The 27,002-nt window shown below is 40.2% G+C and overlaps 2 protein-coding genes across 2 annotated transcripts; both read right to left on the bottom strand.

Moving 5' to 3' along the window:
* Positions 1 to 6,514: 6,514 nt before the first annotated feature.
* Positions 6,515 to 8,048, bottom strand: LOC120542427 (ferritin, middle subunit-like). Its single transcript, XM_039774907.1, has 4 exons — positions 7,790 to 8,048; positions 7,256 to 7,402; positions 6,990 to 7,115; positions 6,515 to 6,759 (listed from the first exon to the last, which is right to left on the bottom strand). The coding sequence occupies exons 1-4, from the start codon at positions 7,889 to 7,891 to the stop codon at positions 6,604 to 6,606; spliced, it is 531 nt and encodes a 176-aa protein (XP_039630841.1). The 5' UTR covers positions 7,892 to 8,048; the 3' UTR covers positions 6,515 to 6,603.
* Positions 8,049 to 16,304: 8,256 nt separating this feature from the next.
* Positions 16,305 to 17,971, bottom strand: LOC120541873 (ferritin, middle subunit-like). The gene is made up of 4 exons (XM_039773805.1): positions 17,720 to 17,971; positions 17,054 to 17,200; positions 16,824 to 16,949; positions 16,305 to 16,553 (listed from the first exon to the last, which is right to left on the bottom strand). Exons 1-4 carry the CDS (start codon positions 17,819 to 17,821, stop codon positions 16,398 to 16,400), a joined length of 531 nt encoding a protein of 176 aa, XP_039629739.1. The 5' UTR covers positions 17,822 to 17,971; the 3' UTR covers positions 16,305 to 16,397.
* Between the last annotated feature and the right edge of the window lie 9,031 nt (positions 17,972 to 27,002).

The raw sequence follows: 27,002 nt of genomic DNA, 5'->3' as shown, positions 1-27,002 counted from the left end.
TAGCGATAGTAGGGAGCAGGTTGCCGAGACCCTGGAGAGGTGGAGATATGCTCTAGAGAGGAGAGGAATGAAGGTCAGTAAGAACAAGACAGAATACATGTGTGTAAATGAGAGGGAGGTCAGTGGAATGGTGAGGATGTAGGGAGTAGAGTTGGTAAAGGTGAATGAGTTTAAATACTTGGGATCAACAGTACAGAGTAATGGGGATTGTGGAAGAGAGGTGAAGAAGAGAATACTGGCAGGGTGGAATGGGTGGAGAAGAGTGTCAGGAGTAATTTGTGACAGACGGGTATCAGCAAGAGTGAAAGGGAAGGTCTGCAGGAGGGTAGTGAAACCAGCTATGTTATATGGGTTGAAGGTGGTGGCACTGACCAGAAAGCAGGAGACAGAGCTGGAGGGAGCAGAGTTAAAGATGCTCAGATTTACACTGGGTGTGACCAGGATGGATAGGATTAGAAATTAGTACATTAGAGCAGTGGTTCTTAACTTGTGGGGCGGGCCCCCCTAGAGGGGCGCGAAGATGTGAAAAAAAGAAAACAAGAATCAAAAATATGAAAAAAACATCTGTTGAAATCAAAACAAATTAACTTAAAGTACGTTCTGATATTAGAACAATAAATTTCGTTTTGGTTTTATATCAATAAAAGTTAAGTAGGTATAATAAAATATGCATATACTTTTCAAAAACAGTTAGGGGGGCGTGATTAAAACTGTTATGAAAACTCGAGTCACAAATACTTAAAGGTTGAGAAATGCTGCATTAGAGGGTCAGCTCAAGTTGGACGGTTGGGAGACAAAGTCAGAGAGGCAAGATTGCGTTGGTTTGGACATGTGCAGAGGGGAGATGCTGGGTATATTGGGAGAAGGATGCTAAGTATAGAGCTGCCAGGGAAGAGAAAAAGAGGAAGGCCTAAGCGAAGGGTTATGGATGTGGTGAGAGAAGGCATGCAGGTGATGGGTGTAACAGAACAAGATGCAGAGGACAGAAACATATGGAAGGAGATGATCCGCTGTGGCAACCCGTAACGGGAGCAGCCGAAAGAAGAAGAAGACTGTTGTCAGAAGAACTGGGACAGTCGCCTACAAGCTGGTGCTTCCTTTTCATTTCATATTTTTAGATTTACAGTAAGCCCATGTATTTGAGCCAATACTATAAACAGTCTTCACTTCCTCTTTCTGTTCAGATTGATGGTGAGACTAGGTTTGAGATAAAATCTGGTGTGAATTTTAACACAAAAGTCTAACATTCACTTGTCACATTTGCATAGTATGCTGTACTTTCTCAGAAAACTAGAAAATTAAGTGTAAAAAAATGCAAGTTAATTTCATCTGTTCTGTGCAGATCTGACTAATGAAATACTTTGTCAGTCTGGTTCTCTCATTCACTCACTACTGAAGTCACCTCTAAAAATGGTACCAGGGATCATAACTAGAACAGAGAGGAACAAACGTGTGATTCCAGTTTTTAGATTTCTGCACTGGATTCCATTTAAGTTCAGAGATGATTTTCTCTCATTCACAGTTTTGAATTGCAGTACCACTATTATTTAAGAATTTATTATTGCTCAGTTGCTATACAGGGTTGTTTGGTACTCAAAACACTTTAGTCAAGACTCCTTTGATGCTTACATTATCAATTTTATTTTAAACTTAGCACTAGTATGGGAAAGGGAGAGGAAACTTTGAACAGACCAAAAGAGCATATTTGACAGTTGCTTTTCCAAACAGAGTGCATTCCTACTCTGGCAGCCAAGACTTAGCAAAGCTGAATGATGTCCTTGTCCTCAAACAAAGTCTCAGGGATTCCTGGCAGCTGGTTTCCAGCACAGGCTGTGGTTTCCTGAAAGACAGAAGCTTGGCAAGAGAATCCACATCATGAGCAAGAGCAAAAAGGGGTAAGTCAGAGTACAATTGTGACTTTCTTAAAGGCTTTATTTATCATGAGAGCTTGAAGGTCCAGACATTTCTGGCACAATACCTTCTCCAATCAGAGTCAAACGTTGTTCAAAAGCCATTAGGATTGGTTAGCAGAATGTTAAGTTATATAGTATTCATGTCAAAAGGAGGTTATGCTCAAGCTTTAGAGCTCACTAGTTAGGCTACACTTGAAGTACTATTTTCAGTTATTGGTCTCTAGACTACAAAAAAGACACAGCAGTGCTAGAAAAAGTTCAGAGAAGTGTGACCAGGCTGATTCCAGGGCTACAGGGGATGCGTTATAAGGGAAGTTTAATGGAGTTTAACTTTTTTCAGATTAAGCAAAAGGAGATTAAGAGGAGACATGGCTGAAGTATTCAAAATTATGAAGGGAATTAGTACAGTGGATCAAGACTGTTATTTTATAATTATAATTTTTTTAATGCATTCATTTATTTTTAATTTACTAAATTGGCTTTATTGATTTTACCACAACCTGTCTTATGCCTGTGCATGGAGCACATGTGAAAGTGTACACTGGTCTAATTTGATTATTTTTCATCAAGTGGCAATGACGCTGGCTGCAGGTCAAGCTGTATATAAAAAGGGAGTGGGTTAGTGCAGGAGAGGGGGTGATGTTTTGTTTATGAGAGAAAAACTGAGTGCTAGCAGAGGTGGAAGGAGAAGGATTTAGCTTGGTTGACTATTTGTTTAAGAGCCAGACTGAGTGCTGCAAAGGCTCCTTGAAGAGACTGTGCTCTAATCAACTGAGCAGAGAAGCAGAGGAGATGAGGGGGAGCCAACAGAGCTTGTTGGAGGAAAGAGGCTCAAGATGTGGCACCATAGGTAGATGGGCAAGATACCCTCGGACATGCAGAAGCCGTTGTGGTGCAGCTTGGATCAGGATGTGGCAGGCTGCATTGTAGGAAAAGCATGGCGTGACATCAACAGAAAGGCAAGGTGTCCTTGGAGCTACAGGCATTCGCAAGTTCAAGTTTGTGTGTTAGACAGGGGATGCGGCAGACTGTGTCATTGCAGACTCTTATAGTACAGACAAGACAGAAGAGCAGGAACACAAAAGGTTTTACCTCTCTGCTTTGGAATTTTAATATATCAAATCTATTTATTTGAACCCCAAAGACAAAGGTTTCTTTTATGGCATCATTTTAGTCGAGTATCTATTGAACTATTTATTTGACTGAACTGTTTTGCACTTTTTTTCCCTCCTGTTTTAAATAAACTGCAATTGTTTTTTAAAGATTGCACTGGTCTACTCATTTGCCCTGGTCCATACTTGGTACTTGCCTATTGGTGTCTAAGAATGAGGAAGATGCCAAAGTCTGGGGAATCTTGTAGTGGTCGCTATAAAATTTGTTGAATGATCTGAACCATTACTATTATCAACCTTGGCTACCCTTAATTTTCTTTCTGTAACATCTCTGCCACATAATTAGTTCATTTGGTCCAAAGAAGTGCTGGCACTCCTTGCGTGCAAGTTGCATAGTGCCTGGTTGGGGGTGCGATGATGAGAACAAATAACAGGGAAGTGCATACCGTGTTGCCTTCTGTGAAAATAGCTTCCTGCCACTTATTAGTTTCTCCAAGCAGAAGAACCTGGCTCAAAGAAAGTGTTCACATTTACTGTGACAATCCCAGAATTTCCTATCCCATCATCTGTACATTATGTGCTTGTTCTGGTATGGTAGGCTCCTATGAAAGCTCAGTTTCATTGCATTCACTCTCTTGGTCTGAGACCAGTTTGTTATTTTTATTGACATTCTGGTTTAATTAACATTTCTCTAGTTTTTGTTCCAAGTGCCCAATAATTCTTGATAATGTTAAGGTGAATAGGAATAGAGAATTTCTGCCCACTTGAGTGGTGCTTCTCAAGTTCTGTCCTGGGGTACCCCCATGACTGCAGGTTTTAATTCAAAAAAGGTTCAGAAATCAATTAGTCAATCTTACGTTTAATAGATCTAATTATTTCATTTGCTAGACTTTTCCTTCTACTACTTTGCATTCTGAAACATATGGCTTAAAATATTTTCATTTAAAGAAACTCACTTTTTTTGCCATAGCTGCACATGCTTAATAACACAACTCAATTCAACACACACAAATTCTTGTACCATTCCAACAAATTTAACCAACCCATTTTATGATTTGTGGATTGACACAAAAAGGCATACGCTGAAAAACAGCTTGCTTAATGCAAACAAGATTAAAAGCAAATGCTGTGGGAAGAACAAATGCAGTTGAGCCACCAATATAAGCACACAATTCAACACTACATTCAGTGCCATTTAGGTGTGTGTGCATGGTGTTGGATGATTATCAGTATAACAAGGGAACAAACTCCATAGAAAAAGGTGAATTAGATAAAATGGTAAAAGAAAATTAAGGGTGTAAAGCTAAGGTGAGAAAAATATGCAAGTAGCAATCCTAAGTGTAAACCTCATACTAGAGCACCTTTCTAAAAACAAAAAATGCTAAATAATGAAACTGGTTAGAATCAAAACTTGCACCTACAGTAGTACCCCAGGACTGCACAGGAGATCCACCACTCTCAGTTTTCTTTCTGGAGGTTGACTGTTGCCTACATGTACATGATTCATTTATGATGGATGATACAGTACTTCTATCTATATCCCACTACAGACGGAACCGCTCACTTCGGTTAAAAGTCTTCTATGTTCAATGCATCCAGCATTTTTATGCTAAACGCTTTGAAAAATCAAATATTCTTACAGATAAACAGCTGTACCTGTTGCTTCACAGTCCTATTGAATCAGGTATCTTCCTCAGTGTTGAGAGAGATCTGACACTGGATTCTCACAAGGGCGTCTCTGTTAACAGAGACTCCATTTGCAGCTTATCAGTTTGCATTAGCTCAAGTCGTTTAAGTCCAATGGAGACTCCTATAATTACCATACCGATTTAAGATTATACTTTTTATGATATGCATGCATGATGGTTACACCACACCATGACACACAAATATGCAGTTATTTTATAAACTGCATACACCACACATATAATCGTTGAGCTGTATGCCAAAGAGTAAACGGAAAAAAATTGTATTATGTCTACAGGGCATTTCAAACACTAATAAAATTTATGTCTGAACAATCCCGTATTAAGTTCAAACATCACCCTTATAATGAATTATAGGAAGCTGCCGCTCAAGATAGAGCTACTGGTTGTGGTAATCCGCCTACTAGACATTACCATTTTAAAGGAAAAAAAGTCTAAGAATTGTGTAAAGACAACTTGCAGGAAATAAAGTTAAAAGCATTTACCGGTTTAAATCGTTAAAGCGTGGGGTATCGCTTTCGCATTTTAACTTTGGCTTCAGTAGGTGCACGAAGCGGGACCCCGGCGACAGGTAGGGAGCGCCTCCAGGTCATGCCTGCTAGAGGACGCTGCACGTACCCCGTCAGCAAATAGAGCGTCTTTTTGGCCACCTGCCGTTAGCAAAGAGAAAGGTTCGGGGTGTTTAAACTTTGTGCATGCCTTGGTTTCAGAAGGGGGTCCCCCAAAAAGAAACTTTCACAAAACGTATCCGAAGCGAGCACGCCCGGCTGCACTCAAGCCGCCACCACCTATTTAGTACAAGCCTTGCAGGGGTTGAGTGCAGCGTTGGAGCCGCTATAGGTGGAAGAGAACGGCCCTGTTGAAGGATTGGCTGAACATTTCTTCCCCGAGTATTAGACACACTTGGTGCCTCCAGGGGTTGTCTTTAGACTCGGTGTGGAAAGTACAAGCAGCCTCTTTTAGTATAGCAACAGCAGCTTTTACACACACACACACACTATATATATATATATATATATATATATATATATATATATATATATATATACACACACACACACACACACACCTCCTAGTAATATTGTTTTAGTGATGGTGCAGTGCCTTTGTATATACTATTCCCCGTAAACTTGTTTCTTCCCAGTTCTTTAAGAAGAGACTGACATTTTTGTATACACACACTTGCAACTTTTCATTTTGGGACTTACAAATTCACTATTTCATTGGGGCATTTACCATGCTCCTGTAAAAACCCACTTTTGCTTTTGAAAAATTCCACCTGTGTCTTTCTCCATTTCTGACTTCTCAATCCTGATCCCAAACAAGAGAGCCACGGTGTTAACCTGGTTCTACTAACCTTCCCACTATATTCCGGGACACGCTGCTAAGTAAAGGAACCAGCACAAACCTCCATCCACCATAGCCCTGTTAGACACTCAAACCACAGGTGTACAAAATCTTGACATAAGCAATACACCGTTAAACCTTTAGTAACTGAAGCCACTTTGTGCAGTATTGTACCAAGTTCCACAGTTCAGGCAGAAGAGAAAAAGGGTTACATGAGGACCACACAGGTTTATTATGTAAAGCACTTTGAGCTACTTTTGTATGAAAATGTGCTATATAAATAAATGTTGTTGTTGTTTACAGTATCTACTCTTTGAGGAAGGATGGAGATCTTAATTACTGCACACACTTGGACTGTGCCTTATTTCTAACCACTGAAAAGACTGAAGGCTATTCCTGCCCCCCAAATTTATAAAAATCCAATCCACACACAAAATAATGCTCAACTTTTATTTAGGCCTTAGACTTGTACATTGCTTTACGAGGCCAAGCCATCACCATGATTAGTTTACGGTGCAAGTTGGTTTAGCTGCTCTCCTTCAGAGTAAGCTTGTCAAACAAGTACTCTGCAAGCCCGCCGTTACTGGCTCCAGTCTTGGTCAAGTTGGTGATGTGGTCACCCAGCTTCTTAATAGCTTCAACCTGTTCATTCAAGTAGTGAGTCTCCAAGAAGTCGCACAGCTGTAACGAGTGAAATATTACAACATAAGAGGAAGAACATGAACATCTAAAAACATGCCATTTTAAAACAGACTATTCAAAAATTAAAGGGTTAATGACCATTTGCTTTATAAAACTGACCCTGTTTAATAGAATATACAGTTCTCAAAAGTGGAGTGCGAGGGGCGGCACTAAAAGTTGAATACGTTTTCAGCTGTACTAAAAAACAAACATCCACACCACACACTTACATGAGAGTCTACATGGGTTGATGCGATGTTATGCAGATCCAGCAGGGCCTGGTTGACGCTTTTCTCCAGCTTCAGGGCGGCCTGCATGGCTTCCAGACCAGAGCCCCATTCATCTTTTTCAGGTTTCTAAAAGAAGCAAAGCTGTTGAGAGAACTTGCCTTTCGAAGTTTTTTTAAATCAAAACCCACACACACACACACACCACAACCCTCCAACACCACCACCCACCCGACTATGACTAAAAGGATTCAAACTTCCCCACTAACCTTAATATCCTGGAGGAAGATGCGGCCGCCCCGCTTGTTCTGGAACTCCATGAATTTGTTGGCATGTTCTTGTTCCTCTTCACTCTGCTCCTTGAAGAAGTCGGCAAAGCCTTTCAGGGCCACATCGTCACGCTTGAAATAGTGAGCCTAAGACAGATGAAAGGGACAAAAACACTTAGGGCTTCACCAATATGTAGCTCATAGCTAAACTAGAAGCTGTTGGGGTGGTCTGGGGCGCCATTGTACTTCAGACGAGACGACGGCACTGGACGAGACTAAACCGAACTCGTCGTACTGCAGGTAAACAACTTGCATTTAACAAGTCTATTTAAACTAGAATCGGATCAGACAGCACATTCGTTAATTATAATTCGTTTGTTACAGTATATGGCTGCAATACACCAACTACTACACACTGCGCAAACGAAATACATGACCTCGTTCTTCCACATTTCTCCTAGTATCACCATTCCAGGAAAGAAAAAACGGCAAGAATTTTAGGACTCTGTGAACAAAGATCAGAGGTCAACTCACCATGGACAGGTAGGTGTAATACGCAGTCAACTCCATATTGATCATGCGATTGATGGCGGCCTCACAGTCGCTGTGGTAATTCTGGCGGATTTGGGATGCCATTTCGATGATTTACTTTGCGATCGAGATGAAAAAACAAAGTCAAAAAGACTAAATTGGAGCGTGAAAGAAAAAAAAAGCTTCGGACAGATGGGTTCCGTTCAAACACTGTTGAAGCAAGAACTCGTCTCTCTCCAGCTGATAGTGAAACAGTTGCTAAGAATCCTGTATTTATAGCGACGCCCACAGAGGGGGATTTCAAAATGTCAGTCTGGTAAACATGTAGCAAATAGCAGCTATTCTAAAACAAAGACTTGACCAATTAGCGTGAGGGAAGGTGGGCTTTCAGCGCAAACTGAAGCTGGCTGCCTCAACAACCCGGCTGTTGGAGGAGAATGTCGTCCTCCCTTCATGGCAGATCGTTCGATTAGAAAACAAACCAATTTCCGCCGTTCGCTAATTTGAAATGCTCAATCGTCAATACATTTCTATAATATTCATCTAAGTATAGTTTGCTGTATTAGCTGACGAGTGTTTCGGCTAGTGTGATAGTGGCATTATTCTCGTTCCACTGTTCAGTTGAGATATCGGGAAGAGCCGGGGTGTGGCGAGCTGGAAAAAACAAAAGCTGAGGCAGCGTGACTAAGCAAATACATTCCACAGTAATTAAGGTGTCATTTTTAAGGTGTACAGTCTAATAGTCATTATCCAATTCTCTATATCCTAACACAAAGAAGCGTCGGACTGGACGAGCAGGACGTGGTTTCTGGTGTTTAATTCAAACAAAGCTAAACATTTGAAAAATGTGCAATCTTCTCAAATTCAACAGGGCTCAGCCTTGGAACGGCTATGATCACATTTTCTTTATTAATTACATTGTTTATTGTCTCGAAAAGTGATTACTCCCAGTTTGTTTTTCTAGCAAATCTGCAATCTCAGGTACACAGTAGGCTATGTGAAATGTCACTGTCAGTTTACCTTTATATATTCTCTTTCACCAGTGATGGATTAGCACGCTGCTCCAGCTTCCCACAGCACTGCAAAGTATTAAGCAGGCTTTGTAAATGGTATGGTAGGGTATATTCTCTTTCAGAGTTAACTCCATCACAAAACACCTTTTAAATAAACTTTATATGTACGTACTAACCAGAAGAAAGCAAAACATAATCCTGCAGCTAGCAAACCAGTCCAAACACACTGACTTTATCTGTGAACATCATGACAGAATAATATACAGTATTACTAAACAAATGGAAGACAAGTTTATCCATTCTTAATCCTGTTCTTACATTTATATTCTTTTGCAACATTATCATACTAAAAATTTTCCTGAATACCCTTTGTTATTCCTGGAGACATCTGAATGCAAAATATACCGTCATAGTAGTGCTAAATGACAAGAACAGAACTATCATTAGAACAGCCTGGACAATAACAAGCCATTCAGCCCAACTACAACTACATTTTGGACTTCCTAATTGGCAGACCCTAGCATGTTCAAATTAGGAAACACTACTTCCTCCACACTGACCCCACACTTCAACTCTATTGTTACATTTTATGGTGGCACTGCTGGCATGTGACTGATCACCAACATAGAGAGAATAGACATGCCTGTAAAGCAGTGTTGCACAGATGACAGTCTGTATATTGATGTCAGTAAAACCAGGTAGCTGGTCATAGATTTCCAGAAGCACAAGGCTGACCACGTTCTTACCTATATCAGAGAAGATGCCGTGGAGAGGGTAAGCAGTGTTACATTTTCTCAATTACTGTAACGAGTGACTTGAAGCAGACTTGAAGTAAGCAAAGTATATCCTGAAATGCAATTATTGTACTTTCTCATATGTCTGAGAAAAAGTTGGATATTACCATGTATGTTCACCAAATTCATTAAGTGCTCTGTGGAGTCTATCCTCACTGGCCTCATGACATCCAAGTAAATCACCTGCTCAGCTGAGGGCCACAAACAACTACAGAGGGAGGCGAGGGTGACACAGAATATTGTGATACACATCTCCCTTCCATCCAGGACATATACTGTATATCACATGCGGCCTTAAAGATCTGTGCTGTACTGCACAGTCACATTTCTCCCTCATCTGTTCTGGCAAAGAGTACAGGACCATTGACACAAGCACTGCTGGATGTATGGACAGATTTACCCACAGGTCATATGGCTACACAACAGCCATTCATATTGACAACTGCCTGGATATTTCTTAAATACTGTACCTGTGTCTCACATTGTCTGATGATGCGTTTCATTTGTGAAATTGTATTTATTTTTTTTGTTTGTATTCATTGTTAGTTGTTGGGATGGTGCCACTATTACCAGTCTGTGGGTGACCTGCAGTTAAGAACATTGAAGTACTATTGTCAAACACTTGACAATAAATTTGAACTGGAACATGAATCTAGTCATCTACCTATGCATTTTCTAACCAATTTATTCAGCATCAAGAACATAAGCAGGAGCCAACCCACAAATATGACAGTTGTCACTGGACACTTTCATTAACAAACTTGCAGTCACCCATAGAAAGTCAATTCAGAGTTTCCAGCCAGCAAAAACAAGCCAGTCTTTGGAAGGAAACCCATATTGGCATGATGAGAACATATAAGTACTGTCACAGGCAATGTCTGAAGCTTTAAGTCAACAGTACTAACCACTGTGTCATAGTGTCTGTCCTTTTGAGTTCAAATGTATAACAGCTAAAAGTACACAAACTAAAATTAAAATGACTTAATAATTCATTACATTTATATAGCTCTTTTTTATCAGTTACTCAAAGCACTCAGCAGTTGCAGATTAAGGTCCTTGCTGAAGGGCCCAACAGAGCAGAGTCCCTTTTTGGCATTTACGGGATTTGAACCAGCAACCTTCCAATTGCCAGTGCAGATCTCTAGCCTCAGAGCCACCACTCCGCCTTAATTGAAACTTAATTGAAACTATGCAAATGAAATTATTCTGTTTTACTGTGTATTTTATGTAGTTTATATGTTTACAAATGCACATGCCATAGAGTTGATTATTTGCTGTTAAAGCATTAAAGCTGCAAATAAGTTCTATCGCTGTAAGCCTGTGCTCAGTGAAGAGTGTTATACAAAAATGAATTGCATCTTTGAAGCTGATCTGATTCATCCTTCCCAAAAACAGCAAGTTTACCCATTGACTCATATGATTGGACAGAATGCTGCACAAAATCTAAGCAGTAGCTGCAAACCACAAAGTTCAAGGGTCTTGTCATGTATGCAGAGTACAATGATATTCATGTCTCCCCACGATGGTGACAGCAATACCAACAAGAAGAAACACACACATAAAATGTATATATGCAAACTAAAGAGGGGGGGGGAACATCAGGCTTGTTATCAACGCTTAGTTCAAAAGCCTACATCTCTGTTAGTATGGGGGTGCATTTGCCTGAACTTCTGGAAAGGCACCATCAATGCTGAAAGGTATATACTGGTTTTAGAGCAAAATATGCTCCCATCCAGACAACATCTTTTTTTAGGGAAGGCCTTGCATATTTCAGCAAGACAATGCTAAATTGCATAATGTATTTATTACAACAGTACAGCTTCATGGTAGAAGAGTTTGGGTACTGAATTGGTCTGCCTGCAGTCCAGACCTTTCACCAATTGAAAACATTTGGCACATCATGAAGTGAAAAATTTGACAGATGGCCCAGGACTGTTGAGCAGCTAGAAGCCTATATCCAGACAAGAATTGGACAACATTCCTCTCCCAAAAGTACCAGCAACTGATCTCCTCAGGTCCCAGATGTTTACAGACTGTTGTTAAAAGAAGAGGGGATGCTACTCAGTGGTAAATATGGCCCTGTCCCAGCTTTTTTGAGATGCGTTGCTGACTTCAAATTCAAAATGACCTTATTCTTTTCTTAAAATGGTACATTTTCTCAGTTTATACATTTGATATTCTATTGTGAGTAAAATATGAGTTTATACAATTTGCAAAACATTGCATTCTGTTTTTATTTATATTTCACACAGCGTCCCAACTTTTTGTAATTGTTAGATAAAAGCAACAAAGGATATCAAATTTGCAAATCATCTTTACACAGCATACTCAAACAATAGACTGATTCAAAATGGTGATGGCTCCCCTTAAGAAGAAGCCAGACTGGAAAGAGTGGGGCCAGGAAACCAAGACTTGGAAGTGACATTATTGGGATCGCCATTCGTCTGATCTGTAGGGGAGAAAGGAGGAGAAGCATTAGGCAACAGTGCCAATCCCCCACTCGGGGTGGAGTTACCATTAGATAAGCCTTCAGGTTGTCTCCCAAGCACATGTGTGTGATAATATAAATATAGATCACGTACATTGCTGTTATTTTGTCTAGCTATTTGGCAACATTGCATGAAAGAACTTGTACAGTATTTAATATTATGAATGAGCCTCATCATATTACTTAATAATTACACTGATCTTGTGAAATGATCTCTGATCTTCCAGCCTTAGGACTGCTCTTTTACATAAAAGCTGCTTCGGCTGGTTGCTCTTACTTCTGGTTCCTTTTGCAATCCCATGCACTTCCCCAACAGAATGACTCCCTGTGTTTATTTCAACCTGGTGGCTTCATCCATGCACGTATGTGATTCAAGCTGATTATGGTGATTGGAATAAGAAATAGTAATTAGAGGGATTGTGAAGAATGGGATGGGACAGTATAAGGTTCAGTATTAAACCCACCTTGGACAATTAACACCCTTTGAAACTTTTTATGAAAGCTCTTTAAAAAAATTGAATGCAAAATATATGCCTGCAACTTTACTGTTGCCATTCTCTAGCCTGTGCCATTGTGACTTGTTGGCTTTGACTGCAAGTATTCTTGATTTCATTTTTGAAGTAAAGTGAATGCATTGTTGGATTTGTCCTTAACTGTAATGCTCTTAACCACTTTCTGGCAATGTTCATTTGGAAGGATGCTGCACTTCATAGATTGATCAATCTCACTTAGGGTTTTGGATAAACCAAGCAAAATGATGTGTTTGTTAGGTTAATTTGTGACTGTACGTGGTTTTATATAGGTGAGAGTGTCTTGCTGTGAAGTGGCACTCCATCCGGGACTGGTCCTTGCCTTGTGCTGGATGCTGCTTGGCAAAAGCTCTGGCCCATTGTGTCAATGATTTGGACACAGTCGGTTCCACAATTGACGGAGATGACTGAGAAAAGATCCCATTATCCCAATTCTCTTTTTGCTCCATTGGTCATTCATCTCTCTGTCCTATCCAGCTAGTTGCCTAGAAATGAAAATGAGCTTTGGATGTCTGGCCGTCTCAGTTCTTTTTAGTTGTATACTGTATAGTGCTCTACCCTTTTTAGGCCCTGAGTATAAACAGTTAAGACACAAAACAACATTTAGTAAAAAATGCAAAACATCATGGTATACAAGACTCAAAACAGCATCCAAAATAACATAGTACTATATACACTGTAGCATGTTCACAACATGTATATCTGCAGATTTTATTTTTTTTACATTATGTCAATTTGGTGTTTCGACCATCTAATAGCAATATATAATTATCAGTCCATTTTCTGCATGCACTTTGTCAGGGTAAACTGATTGTAAACGTTTCTGTTATAGAAACAATTAAGCTCTTCTAATTACATGATTATCAGTCAAGTGGCAACAGCAATCATTGTTTGCAGGAAACACCCAACAACAGGCCACTCCTATTCCCCAACATTGATAAAGGGAAGCGCATCTTCTTCAGCCACATTTTCCTCACACTGGGGATCACTCCCGGCCACAAGCCTCTGTTCATAATTGCATTGGCTTTCTTGATACTGCCTATCGCTCTCTTTCTTTTACTCACATTAACCTCCGTTCTTTTCTTTCTTCCCTTCTTATCCCGTGCAGGCTCCTTTTCTCTGAACTTCTTGTTATGGGTGTGATATGCCACCATCTCGGAGGTGTGAATGAGGTACCTGACTGCTGCTTGCTTTTGCACATGTATGTATGCATGATCAGCCATGCACCACAATCAGCCACGGAATAAAGCACACTCACATACACCCGCACCTGATTGCAGCCCACACTTCCAAGGATGTGATTACCTATGTAAAACTTGTACAATGCCATGGACCACTCATCATAGTGACCCTACTGTCACACACACAGACAAGAAATACCTTGACTTAAAAGCTATGAAATGGACCCTGCTTGAAGAGCTTTCTGTTGCTCTTAAATGGTTTGAATGTGCTACTGTGTTTTTAAATGGAGAGAAACATCCTACAATTTCTTCAATAGTCCCACTTGTAACAGGGCTCATGAAATCCTTAATGGGTGGTGTGCTGGAGACAACTGCAATGCAAAGATGGCAGAAGGAAGCCACATTTTTAGACTCTGCACCAAACACAGCAGTCCTCGCTACTTCACTGGACCCTAGATTTAGAAAACGGATACTTTTGATACCTGAGCTAGTGTTCCATGTGTAAGCTAAAGTGAAAACGGAAATGGGTCACTAACAGGGTCATTGAGACAAAACCTGTGCGGTCAGCACCTCCACCAGTAACACAGCTGCTGGACCTTCAACTGTGGTCACTGTCACTTTACTTGACTCAACTCCTTGAATTGGGAAACCGCAATGAGGAAGTTAACACGGATTTGAAAGTTGAAGAAATCCATGAACAAGTTTTAAGAAACATGATCCTGGCATAACTTGGTTGGAAACTAGCTGCCAAACAAAAAAAAAATCCTTTACAAAGGTGGAAGACTAACAAGGTTAGATACCCTATTCGGGCCAGGCTTGCAAAGACCTACCTACAGGTATGCATCCCATCTGAATATCTCTTTTCAGTTACAGGCAACAACCATCCATCCATTATCCAACCCACTATATCCTAACTAAAGAGTCACGTGGGTCTGCTGGAGCCAATCCCAGCCAACACAGAGTGCAAGGCAGGAAACCAACCCCAGGCAGGGTGCCAGCCCAACACATGGCGCGCACACACACGGGACAATTTGGAATTGCCAATGCACCTAACCTGCATGTCTTTGGACTGTGGGAGGAAACCCACGCAGACACAGGGAGAACATGCAAACTCCACACAGGCAACAAAAATTCAAAAGAAGAGTTCTAACCTTAGCCAAGGACATGTGCACATGGTTACATTCTTGCATTGCAAAACTCTCGTGAAACCATTTTACATCGCTGGTCACACAATTTAGTCTTGTTTTTAAACTTACCGATGCAGCATTTTCAGCTAGTTTGTTTTTTAAGCCACTGTTGGAACAAATTTAATATGACAAAATTGGTTCTCTTACTCCAAAAAAAAAAAAAAAATTGCCCATAAGTGTTTTTCACAGTGCATATTTTTTTTCTTGGTGTGTACTGTAGTTTGAACTCTTAAATCAGTGGAGAATGTAACAATTTTTATTCCAATTAATCAAAGTAAAATCAGATTATAAAAATAATTAGATGCAGCTTACACAATACCCACCACTCCCAATTTTTAACTGTGTGGCAATTGCTGCCTACTTGAACGCATTAGTACATGTGCCACGTTAATTTTGGACTTCTGTTTATATCCAGTTACAGGGGAACTGTTTCTGTTAAAGTCTTGCATGTCCAGTGCAGCCAGCCATTTCAAGCTAAAATGTTCTGCTTAACTGTAGAAGAAATATTTCTGGGAACAGACTGCAGTACCTGCAATTTAACAGTCCAAGCGAATCTCCCTCTTCCCGTTGACACACGGATCTGGCACTAGTTATGTCATCTGTTAACAGGGACCACAATTTTGGAGACGTGGCACTTTCGGTCAAACCTTTAGCTCAATTGAAATATCACCTATTTAAAATTACTATGATTATACTTTAGGGTATACATACAAGAGGGTCACACCACAATTTTTTTTTTTTAAAAAAAGCCAAGCAAAAGGCAGCATCTTCATTGAACCTTCCAAATGATCAATACATTTCAGAATATTACTTCACCAATAAGTGGTTAAGTCCTGTATTAGTTTTTGTGCTTGTCTGTAACCTATCTAGCCTGACACCACACCCCAGAGAAAGGGAGCCAAGCTACTGGAAACAGCCTATGGTGTACACCAAGCATAATGTGTGTTAGGGGGGGGAAAAAAAACACCCACAATCAGGAAGGTTGTGCAATAGTTACTTCGGCCAACTGGATGGGTGGTATAGTGCATGAAAGAAATGGAATGCAGCATAGGGACTGTTAGGAGGTCTTGAAAGTTAATCTGTTTAGCAATTACACTAAAAAAACAAAACACTGAAGCCACTTTGAGGAATTTGGTACCAAATGGCCCAGTTATGGCAGGGATTAAACTCATTACATCAGGGCAAGACAGGTTTCTTTTATCTATTTGAAAAACTAAGATCTTAACACACATTTTCCACAGTCCCTTGTTCCTACCCAGTTAAAAGGACTGGGGGCTGTTCCCACCACCCATAAAATTCCAGAATATTAAAACCACACACACAAAAATGCTCAACAACTTTTATTTAGGCCTTTTAAGACTTGCACATTGCTTAGAGGCCAAGCCACCACTCCAATGATTTTTAGGAGTTAAGTTGGTTTAGCTGCTCTCCTTCAGAGTAAGCTTGTCAAACAAGTACTCTGCAAGCCCGCTGTTATTGGCTCCAGTCTTGGTCAAGTTGGTGATGTGGTCACCCAGCTTCTTAATAGCTTCAACCTGTTCATTCAAGTAGTGAGTCTCCAAGAAGTCACACAACTAAAAAGAGGAAGAAAAACACACTCAATATCTATAAAACACATGCCATTAACAGACTAGTCAAATGGATTGAATAACAGACCCTATTTAATAGCATATTCAGTTCTCAAAACTGACTGCACATTTGGGTGGGGAAGAGAAGAGACAGAAAAGGGGTCAAAGGAAATTTACCAAGTTTTTCAGCAGTACAGTTGGACTATGCCACTTAAATCCCATCTCACTGGCACAATACTTTCTATATTAATTTTATCTAGATCCACACACACTTACATTAGGGTCTACATGGGTAGTAGCAAGCTTATGCAGATCCAGTAGGGCCTGGTTGACAGTTTTCTCCAGCTTCAGAGCAGCCTGCATGGCCTCCAAACCAGTGCCCCATTCATCTTTTTCAGGTTTCTATAAAAATAGACAGTTGAGAGAACTTGCCTTTCGAAATTTTTAACACCCACCCACCCACACACAAGCACTACGACTAAATGCAGCCAAACATTCCTACTAACCTTAATATCCTGGAGGAAGATGCGGCCGCCCCGCTTGTTCTGGAACTCCATGAACTTGTTGGCATGTTCTTGTTCCTCTTCGCTCTGCTCCTTGAAAAACTCGGCAAAGCCTTTCAGGGCCACATCGTCACGCTTGAAATAGTGAGCCTAAAAAAAAAAAAAAAAAGGACCAAAAACAAATTGATATTAGCTATAGTTCGTTTAAAAATTTCTTCACACCAACATTCACGTGAAGATAATGTTAATGTATTGGCGAATTCAGGGTTTTTGGGGCTCCGGTGGACGTCTGACGAAACTACACACAAAGCACCACACTGTACTTAAAATTATTCGTTTACTCCTGTAAACAAGGGCTAGCTTTTCAAAGTCCGATATCGGAGAATGCACGTTCGTTAAACCGCTGCAGGACAATACATCAAATTCAATTAAAATGAGCTTTAACACCAAACCCCAATACGAAAAAAGTCCCCCACCCCCGCCAGTATTACAAATGGGAGAAATTTATTTTCAATCCTTCGGCTGAAAAAAAAATTTTAGCCAAGGACCTTCATCACACTGCGCAAACAAAATACGTCACCGCCCTCCTCTACCCCGATTCCCGCGTTCCCTTTCCAGAAAACCTGCAGGAAGACGGTACTCGAAAGCAAAGATTAGAGGTCAACTCACCATGGACAGGTAGGTGTAATACGCAGTCAACTCCATATTGATCATGCGATTGATGGCGGCCTCACAGTCGCTGTGGTAATTCTGGCGGATTTGGGATGCCATTTTGATGGTTTACTTGCGATCGAGATGTAAAGACAAAGTCAAAAAGAGTAAGTTGGAGCGTGAAAAAAAAAATGCTGCGGACAGATGGGTTCCGTTCAAACACTGTTGAAGCAAGAACTCGTCTCTCTCCAGCTGGTAGTGAAGCGTAAGCAAGAAATCCTTTATTTATACCGCTACCCACAGGGGGCGGAGTTTCAGTGCTGTCAGTCTGGTAATCAAGTAGCAAATAGCAGCTACTCTAAAACAAAGACTCAACCAATAAGCGATAGAAGAAGGTGGGCTGTTAGCTCAAGCTGAAACAAGCTGGCTCAACAACACGGCTGTTGAAGGAGTATGACGTCCTCCCTTCGTAGCAGGCTGTTCAATAGAAAACAAACCAAATATTTTCGGCGTTCGCTAATTTGACATGCTTAATCGTCATTACATTTCTATAATATACATTTAAATATAGTTTGCTGTATCAGCTGACGAGTGTTTCGGCTAGTGTGATAGTCGCATTATTCTCGTTCAACTGTTCTGTTGAGATATCGGGAAGAGCCGGGGTGTGGCGAGCTGGGAAAAACAAAAGCTGAGGCAGCGTGATAAAGCAAATACATGCCGCTGTAATTATGGTGTCATTTCGAAAGTGTACAGATTAATAGTAATGAATGTTAATGGACTGAAGCATCGGACCGGATGAGCAGGACGTGGTTATGGTGCTTTATTTTTAGTAAAGTTAGACATTTGAAAAATGTGCAATCTTCTCAAATACAAGAGGGCTCAGCCTCGGAACGGCTAGGATCGCATTTGTTTATCTTGAATTATTTTAAGTTTGATCGTTGTTACTGTAAGTTACTAATCCCAGTTTGTTTTGCTAGAAAATAAGAGATCTCAGGTAATATGTTACACAGTATGTGAAGTGTCACTGTCAGTTTACCTTTATATATTATATTTCACCAATGTTGGATTGGCACCCTGTCCAGGGTTTGTTCCCATGCTTGCCGGGATAGGCTCCAGCCTCCCGCAGCACTGCAAAGGATTAAGCAGGGTTTGGAAATGTATGGTATGGTATAGTCTCTGCCAGAGTTAACTCCACCACACACAACCTTTAAATAAACTTTATATGTACTAGCCAGAAGAAAGCAAAAAATGATAGCATTGGATAATCCTGCAACTGGCAAACAAGTCCAAACACACTTTGAGTATATCTGGGAACATCAAGTGGTACTAACTGATGGAAAATAAATGTATCCATTCTTAAACAAGTTCTTACATTTGTATTCATTTTCACCATTATCATACTGAAAACCTTTCTGAACGCCCTTTGTTATATCTGGAGACAAATGAATGTAAAATATACCGTCATAATAGTGCTAAATAACAAGAACAGAACTATCATTAGAACAGTCTGGACAAGAATAGGTCATTCGGCCCAACAAAGTTTGCCAGTCCAATCTATTTAATTCATCCACGTGGTAACTGATGATTGTTAAGGGTCTCACTAGTGCTTATCCTTACAACTAATACTTCATATTTAGGGAATAGTGAACTTGGGAACAGTATAAAATATTTTAAAACTCAGAATTATTTTCAACTGTATAAATCATTACACATTATTAACTATTGTATGTCTTAAACAGTAATCATTATGCAGCTTCATTAGAAATTGGATAGCTGGATATTCCGTTGGAGAAGAGTAACTTGATTTAAGATTTAATAGGATGCCACCAGCCTTGTAGTTTCCTATCTGTTTCCTCAATCATTGGGCCATATGGCTTGAGTGATTTTAATTAAATGCCTGGATACAGTAAAAAAAGCTTGAAAATTGACTTTTGGAGTAAATAAATTATATCCAGAATGAAAATCTGTCTTTCCTCATTTTGCATTTTTCTCATTCAGAATTTTGTCAAACCTACTCTGCAAGCTTCTAGACTTGAGAGTGAGAGCCAACTCTCTACAACTACATTGTGGACTTCCTAATTGGCAGACCCCAGCATGTTCAAATAAGAAACAGTACTTCCGCCACATTGACCCTACAATTCAATTCTATTGTTACATTTTATGTTGACACTGCTGTCATGTACCCGATCGCCAACATATAGAGAATAGACATGCCTGTAAAGCAGTGTTGCACAGATGACAGTCTGTACATTGATGTCAGTAAAACCAGGTAGCTGGTCATAGATTTCCAGAAGCACAAGGCTGACCACGTTCTTACCTACATCAGAGAAGATGCCGTGGAGAGGGTAAGCAGTTTTACATTTTCTCAATTACCGTCATGGATGACTTGAAGCAGACTTGAAGTAAGCAAAGTATATCTTGAAACCATTAAGAATGCACATCAAAGCAATTATTGTACTTTCTCATATGTCTGAGAAAAAGTCGGAAATTTCCATGTATGTTCACCAAATGTTCATTAAGTGCTCGGTGGAGTCTATCCTCACTGACCTCATAACATCCAAGTTGATCACCTGCTCAGCTGAGGGCCACAAACAACTACAGAGGGAGGTGAGGGTGACACAGAATATTGTGATACACAGCTCCCTTTCATCCAGGACATATACTGTATATCACATGCTACCTTAAAGATCTTTGCTGTACTGCACAGTCACATTTCTCCCTCCTCTGTTCTGGCAAAGAGTACAGGACCGTTGACACTAGCACTGCTAAATGTATAGATAGATTTACCCACAGGTCATATGGCTACACAACAGCCATTCATAATGACAACTGCCTGGATATTTCTTAAATACTGTACCTGTGTCTCACATTGTCTGATGATGCGTTTCATTTGTGAAATTGTATTTATTTTTTTTGTTTGTATTCATTGTTAGTTGTTGGAATGATGTCACTATTACCAGACCTGCATACCTGCAGTTAAGAACATTGAAGTACTATTGTCAAACATTTGGCAGCAGTAGCTCAGTCGGTAGAGCGGGTTGTCCAGCAATCGGAGGGTCGCAGGTTCAATCCTGGCTCCCGGCATGAGAATGCAGCTGTTGTGTCCTTGGGCAAGACACTTAACCTACCTTGCCTGCTGGTGGTGGTCAGAAGGATTGGTGGCGCCAGTGTTCGGCAGCCTCGCCTCTGTCAGTGCGCCCCAGGGCAGCTGTGGCTACAAAGTAGCTTATCATCACCAGCGTGTGAATGGGTGAATGACTTTTTGTGTTGTAAAGCGCCTAGGGGGGTTCTTGAACTATGGCGCTATATCAAATACAGGCCATTTGGCAATAAATTTGAACTTGAACATGAATCTAGTCATCTACCCATACATTTTCAGTGTTTTTTAACCTAACAGCGGTAGGCACCCCATATTTAAGACGTAAATGGATGCTTTCAGTCTATATTTTTGGCCATAATGTGATGTTTATCTTTTTGTCTAGCTGTGCTTCTTGTTAAAATCACTACATGGGGGCAGTGTTTCCAAATCTGGAGGCTGACAACCAACCTGGTCTGTTGTTTCTATTCCTCAGCAGGTCCTACAACGTGTAGGGAGAACTCAGGGTTGGTGGCAGAATTAGCACTCCAACCACTGTAAAAAATCCTCACACTGTTCCATTACATTCAAACTAGCATGGTGCCGAGGTGTCACTCCTTGCACGGCTGCACTCGGGCTTTAATTTAGGATCTTGAGGTGGCTCGTCACATGGTGGGTGCAGCAACATGCTGTGTCAGTGCATGCTCCCAACCAGTGTGAGTCCTCAACATCCACTTCATGGTTGTGCTAATTCCCATTTGCATCAAGGACATATGTGACAGGTGTCACTGTACTCTTTCATTAACCAATTTGCAGTCTCTCACAGAAAGCCAATTCAGAGTTGCCACCCAGCCTAATATGCCAGTCTTTGGAAGGAAACCCATATTGGCATGATGAGAACATACAAGTACTGTCACAGGCAATGTCTGGAGCTGTAAGGCAATAGTAGTAAGCACTGTGTCATAATGACTACCCTTTTGATTTCAAAAGCGTTAAGAGCTGGAAATACCCAAACTAAAATGAAAATGACTTGATTGAAATCATGGAAAATTAAATTACTCTATTTTACTGTGTGTTTAATGTTTACAAATGCACATGCCACAGAGTTGTTAATTTGCTGGTAAAGCATTAAACTTGCAAATAAGTTCTATTACTGTAAGCACGTGATCAGTGAAGAATGTTATACAAAAATGAATTGCATCTTTGAAGCTGATCTGATTCATCCTTCCTAAAAACAAAGCAAGTTTACCCATTGACTCATGTGAGTGGACAGAATGCTGCACAGAATCTAAGCAGTAGCTGCAAACCAGTTCAAGTTTCTTGTCATGTATGCAGAGTACAATGATATTCGCATTTCTCCCCGGAACAGAAAAGCAGACATGCACAAAAAGCATGCATACATATAATCAAGGTAACCAACTTGGTCCCACCCATACAATCAGATTGTGATTCAAACTACGAATGCCATGAATGTGATTACCCCGATCTACATGCTGTCAAATAAACGAACCACACACCGTGGCGCAACGTAAAGAGGCTTCGCCGCTGACGTCCGTGGTTCGATCCCCAAGAGGGGATGCAGTGAGTGTGTACGCCTGATGAGCCCAGAATTAGGGCGAAACATGTGTTGTGTACTCTTTGCTTTATTTGACAGTAAAACTATGCTATACTATATATAGTTTGATACATACAATTATGCACTGTACATATATATATATATATTGTGATGGACACCCAGGTGACAGCCTGCCCAAACCCCGATACGATCACTAAAGGAAAGTCCTTTATCCAAATAAATGAAGGTTTTTTTTTTAAATACCTCCAAAAAGTATTGCACAAAGCACAAAACACTGGCCTTTCTCTCTCCACAATATACTCTCTCACCACTTCACTCCCCTCCTCCAGTCGAGTGTTGCCTCTCTACCACCCAGCTCTGACTCAACTGAATAAGGGAGTACGGTCCCTTTTATTACAGACCCGGGAGTACTTCCGGTGCCAGGGTGATTGCCCGATGGAAGTACTTCCTGGTCACGCGGAAGTCCATTATCAGAGTAGGGAGCTTGTTTCCCTACAACTCCCTCTTGCGGCATCTCGTGACCCCAGTCGGGTTGCCCTTCCAGATTACATTTTTCGGCATGCCCAGCTGGCTTCCCACTGGGTGTGGATATCCGGGACTGCTGCCATCTAGCGTGCTGGGGAAATAACAGTTCCCTAGTGATATCTCTACTTTTATAGAGGCTGTCCATCCATCTCTTCCTTCCAGGTCTGCTTCCTTTCCTGGCTGTCCAGCCTGTGTGGCATCATATAGATCACATTCATTATTGTTATTATGACTAACAATTCGGTAACCTTGCATAAAAGAACTTGTACAGTATAAAATGTTTTGAATGAGCCTCATCATATTACCCAATAATCACACTGATCTTGTGAAATGATTTCTGAAATTCCAGCTTTAGGACTGCTCTTTTACATAAAAGCTGCTTCAGCTGGGTGCTCTTACTTCTGGTTCCTCTTGCAATCCTACACACTTACCCAACAAAATGACTCGCTGTGTTTGTTTCAACCTTGGTGTTTTTATTCATGCATTTGGAACAAGAAATAAAAATTCGAGTGGTCGTGAAGAATGGGATGGGACAGAGTAAGGTTCAATATTAAACCCATCTAGGACAATTAACAATTTACAGTATAATTATTATGAAAAGTCTTTGTAAAAAAAGAGCATTTACATGCAAAATGTATGCCTGCACCTTTACTGATGTCATTCTTTATCATGTGCCATTGTGACCTGTTGGCTTTGACTACACATATTATTGATTTCTTTGTGAAGTAAAGTCAATGCATTGTTGGAATTGTCCTTTACTTAACCACTTTCTCACAGTGTTCATTTTGAAAGATGCTGCACTTCATAGACTGATCAATGTCAGTTAGGTATTGGGATAGACTAAGCAAAATGAGGTGTGTGTTAGATTAGTTTATGACTATACATGGTCTCGTAAGTGTGAGTGTGTCTTGCTGTGAAGTAGCACTCCATTCGGGATTGGTTCCTGACTTGTGTTTGGAAAAGAGTCTGGCCTAATATGGAATATGTCAAAGATTTGGACACAGTGGGTTTCACAATTAGTAGACGACTGGGAAAAGATCCTATTATCCCAATTCTCTCTCTGTTCCATTGGTCATTCATCTCTCTATTCTATCCTGCTAGTAGCCCAGATTACTCTTAGTTTTGGTTGTCTGCCCATCTCACTTCTTTTTAGTTGTATATATTGCTCTACCCATTTATAGGCCCTGAATATAAACAGTTAACACACAAAACAACATTTAGTAAAAATTGCAAAACATCTTGGTATACAAGACTTAAAACAGTATCCAAAATAACATAGTACTAATATATAAACCACAGTATGTTCACAGTATATATGTCTGTATATTTTTTTATGTCAATTCGGTTCTTCGACCATCTAACAGGAATTTAATTATCTGTCCATTTTAATGCGTCCACTTTGTCCATTTCAGAGTCACTGGACCTAGAACTTTGTAAATAAATGGTAAAGTGTAAGTGTATTAAGGTAATGCCCACCAGCAATATGAGGGATAGCAAATTTTCATTCCACGCAAGGCTCATTATACTGTAAAAGAGTGCAGAGTTAGAACTGATCAAAGTCTGCTAGTTTAATGATACTATTTTTTGTGTGATTTTATTAAACATAACCTTTGTAACTTGAAGAGGTGCCATAAATGTTAACAACTGATAGTAAACATTTCTGTTATCGAAATAATCATTAACAGAGGGAGCTGGAGTGCCAAGCACGTGTGTGTTTAACTCTGGCAGAGCGCCTTTGTGCCTGGCTAGTCATCATACTTGAACATCCAACAGTGGGTAGTGGGAGTAAACCTTGCCTCCAGTTTTCATAGCCATGCCATAGTTTCACTGTTAACCAAAAGTGCAACCCCAAATGCCCTTGAAAAGGAATAAATAAGTTTGGTTTCAAAAATGGGAAAAGTAGATTCTGCTTGTTTTTATTATTTAAAAAAACTAGGGGGCTCTGCCCCATGCTCGCTTCACTCGCCCACCCCCGGATTTGGTTTACCGGATATACAATTTAAGGAGATTGTTATTTTCATGTGAATTGATACATATGCATTATTTTCACTTTTCCTTTTAAACTTTTGTAAAAACAATATTTGGAATTCTGCAGTGGGCTGGCGCTCTGCCCAGGGTTTATTTCCTGCCTTGTGCCCTGTGTTGGCTGGGATTGGCTCCAGCAGACTCCGTGACCTTGTAGTTAGGATATAGCAGGTTGGATAATGGATGAATGGATATTTGGAATTAACTGTTCTTCAAGATCGCATTGAATTTTGATTCCGTGTTTGGACTTTCATCGTGACAATGCAACGTATATCTGCCTGTGAGTGAATATTGTTTCTTTCTGTCTAATAAATAAAATGACTTTCTCCATACTCTTTCTTCTTCGCTTTGTTGTTGACGTGTTATCTAGAATGTATAAAATTATTGTCCTGGTAAAATTTATAAGAGCTGAGTGCACAGGAAGTGTGTCTGGCAAAAACATTCACATGACTGAGGTTAGATGACCATGGTCTTGTTTGAAAACAGTTGTAAGTAGAGCGGGACTTGAAAGAATCTCATGTTAAAAGTTTCTGTCTCACGGGACTTCATACCTCAACAACATTTTTGGATTCTTTTAATTCTTGCTGGCAACACGAATTAGACAATCTGCAAGTCTCCAACTTTAAGTTTAAATCCGAACAATATATTCAATCTCTTTTCGCTGTTCTGTTATTTCACAGAGTTATAATTTCCATTTGTTTGTGCTAATGTGATCTTTCCTATCCTTATTTTGAGACTTTGAAATTTTCGTACTTCCATTATCTCTAACCTGCTGTGCATGTGTACCGCACCAACATTTTTGAGTTCTTTACAACATTCTACTACTCTTTGTCCTTTTTTTCGGCCCTGGGTGTGGTTAAGTTCTCTTACTTGCGGGACACTAGTGACATGTTGCATGTTGTTTAGACATGCAAGTAAGAATTTCACTGTACTCTGTACATGTGACAATATTACTACTGCTTCAACTACAAGATGTGCAATGTGAACTAAAGAGTGGTGAGGTCATATTTAAGTAGGTATCCTTATACACACTAAGGAGGTCCTCGATTAAATGCATCTAGACCTATGGTGCTCATGGTCGGGCAAACATCTCTATTGTTATTATACAGTATTCATTCCTTTTTAAATATGATATAGATAAAACATAAGTCTGATGAACAATAATTGAAACTGCCTATGTAATAACTACATGGAAACAGAACGCAAATGGAGAATGGATGATGGAGCTTGTATTTACACATACTGTAATTACTGAACTGTGCCCCTTGTTATGTGGATACTGTTTACTACATTAATCTGGTCTGCCACCAGATTATCATGTTGTAAAATACTTAATCCAGTTCAAGTTTCAGAGCCAATTTTAGCAGATTTAAACACAAAGCAGGAACCAACCCCACGGCTAGCTCATCACAGGGATCACACAAGACACAATGTGCCATTTTACAACCTGCAGCTAACCCAGCATGCATGTGCTTGGGAAGATAGGATGGAGTCCCTGGAGGAAAGCTCTTACAAATACATGCAGAACTTGGTTTGTACATTTCATACCGAGCTGTACCCTAGTTTCTGCTGCAAGGCTCCTTACGATGGTACATGCTGTTGTTGTTAGTTTATCAGACAAAAGTGTGTTAGATGTGCATGTGCTAGAGAAGACAAAAGTCTACTTGTCAGTCGCCAGTTGTTGCTTTCTTTCCAATTGTATGTTTTAAAATGAAGGTTTTAGGGGGTCAGAAAGGGCGAATGTTCAAATTCAGCTGGTATCTCTGTGTCAAAAAGGCAGTATACTGTAATTTGTTGTCCTTGAGCATTTCTTCATGTGTCAAAAGACTGTCTTATAAAGATAGCTCAAAGTGAGGGAAGAAAAATGCAAGTTGTTCTGGTCATTGGGGTGAGATGCTGCTGTATGTGGAAGTGAATTTTAGTCACATGTGGCAGGGTGGGATTTTCTGTCATGATGAGGCAGCAGTCTAAGTGAACACAGGCTATTAAAAACAATTTGAGAAAACCTTCACCTGAGCAAGTGGGAGAAATAAGGGGGGCCACTAGATGTCAGGTATACAGTAAATTAGCATTCCAAAATGTCATACTGGGTATGAGTT

This window comes from Polypterus senegalus, chromosome 13, assembly GCF_016835505.1.
Source record: "Polypterus senegalus isolate Bchr_013 chromosome 13, ASM1683550v1, whole genome shotgun sequence".
NCBI lineage: Eukaryota > Metazoa > Chordata > Cladistia > Polypteriformes > Polypteridae > Polypterus > Polypterus senegalus.
Note: the sequence above shows the minus strand (reverse complement) of the source record. Positions and strands in the feature narration are given on the sequence as shown.

Excerpts from the sequence above, each read along its gene's own strand:
- LOC120542427 (XM_039774907.1), bottom strand. The coding sequence starts at position 7,891 with ATGGCATCCCAAATCCGCCAGAATTACCACAGCGACTGTGAGGCCGCC. Across the intron at positions 7,116-7,255 it reads TCTTCCTCCAGGATATTAAG|AAACCTGAAAAAGATGAATG; the intron begins GTTAGTGGGGAA and ends TGCTTCTTTTAG. Across the intron at positions 6,760-6,989 it reads CAACCCATGTAGACTCTCAT|CTGTGCGACTTCTTGGAGAC; the intron begins GTAAGTGTGTGG and ends CACTCGTTACAG.
- LOC120541873 (XM_039773805.1), bottom strand. The coding sequence starts at position 17,821 with ATGGCATCCCAAATCCGCCAGAATTACCACAGCGACTGTGAGGCCGCC. Across the intron at positions 17,201-17,719 it reads ATTACACCTACCTGTCCATG|GCTCACTATTTCAAGCGTGA; the intron begins GTGAGTTGACCT and ends TTTTTTTTTTAG. Across the intron at positions 16,554-16,823 it reads CTACCCATGTAGACCCTAAT|TTGTGTGACTTCTTGGAGAC; the intron begins GTAAGTGTGTGT and ends TCCTCTTTTTAG.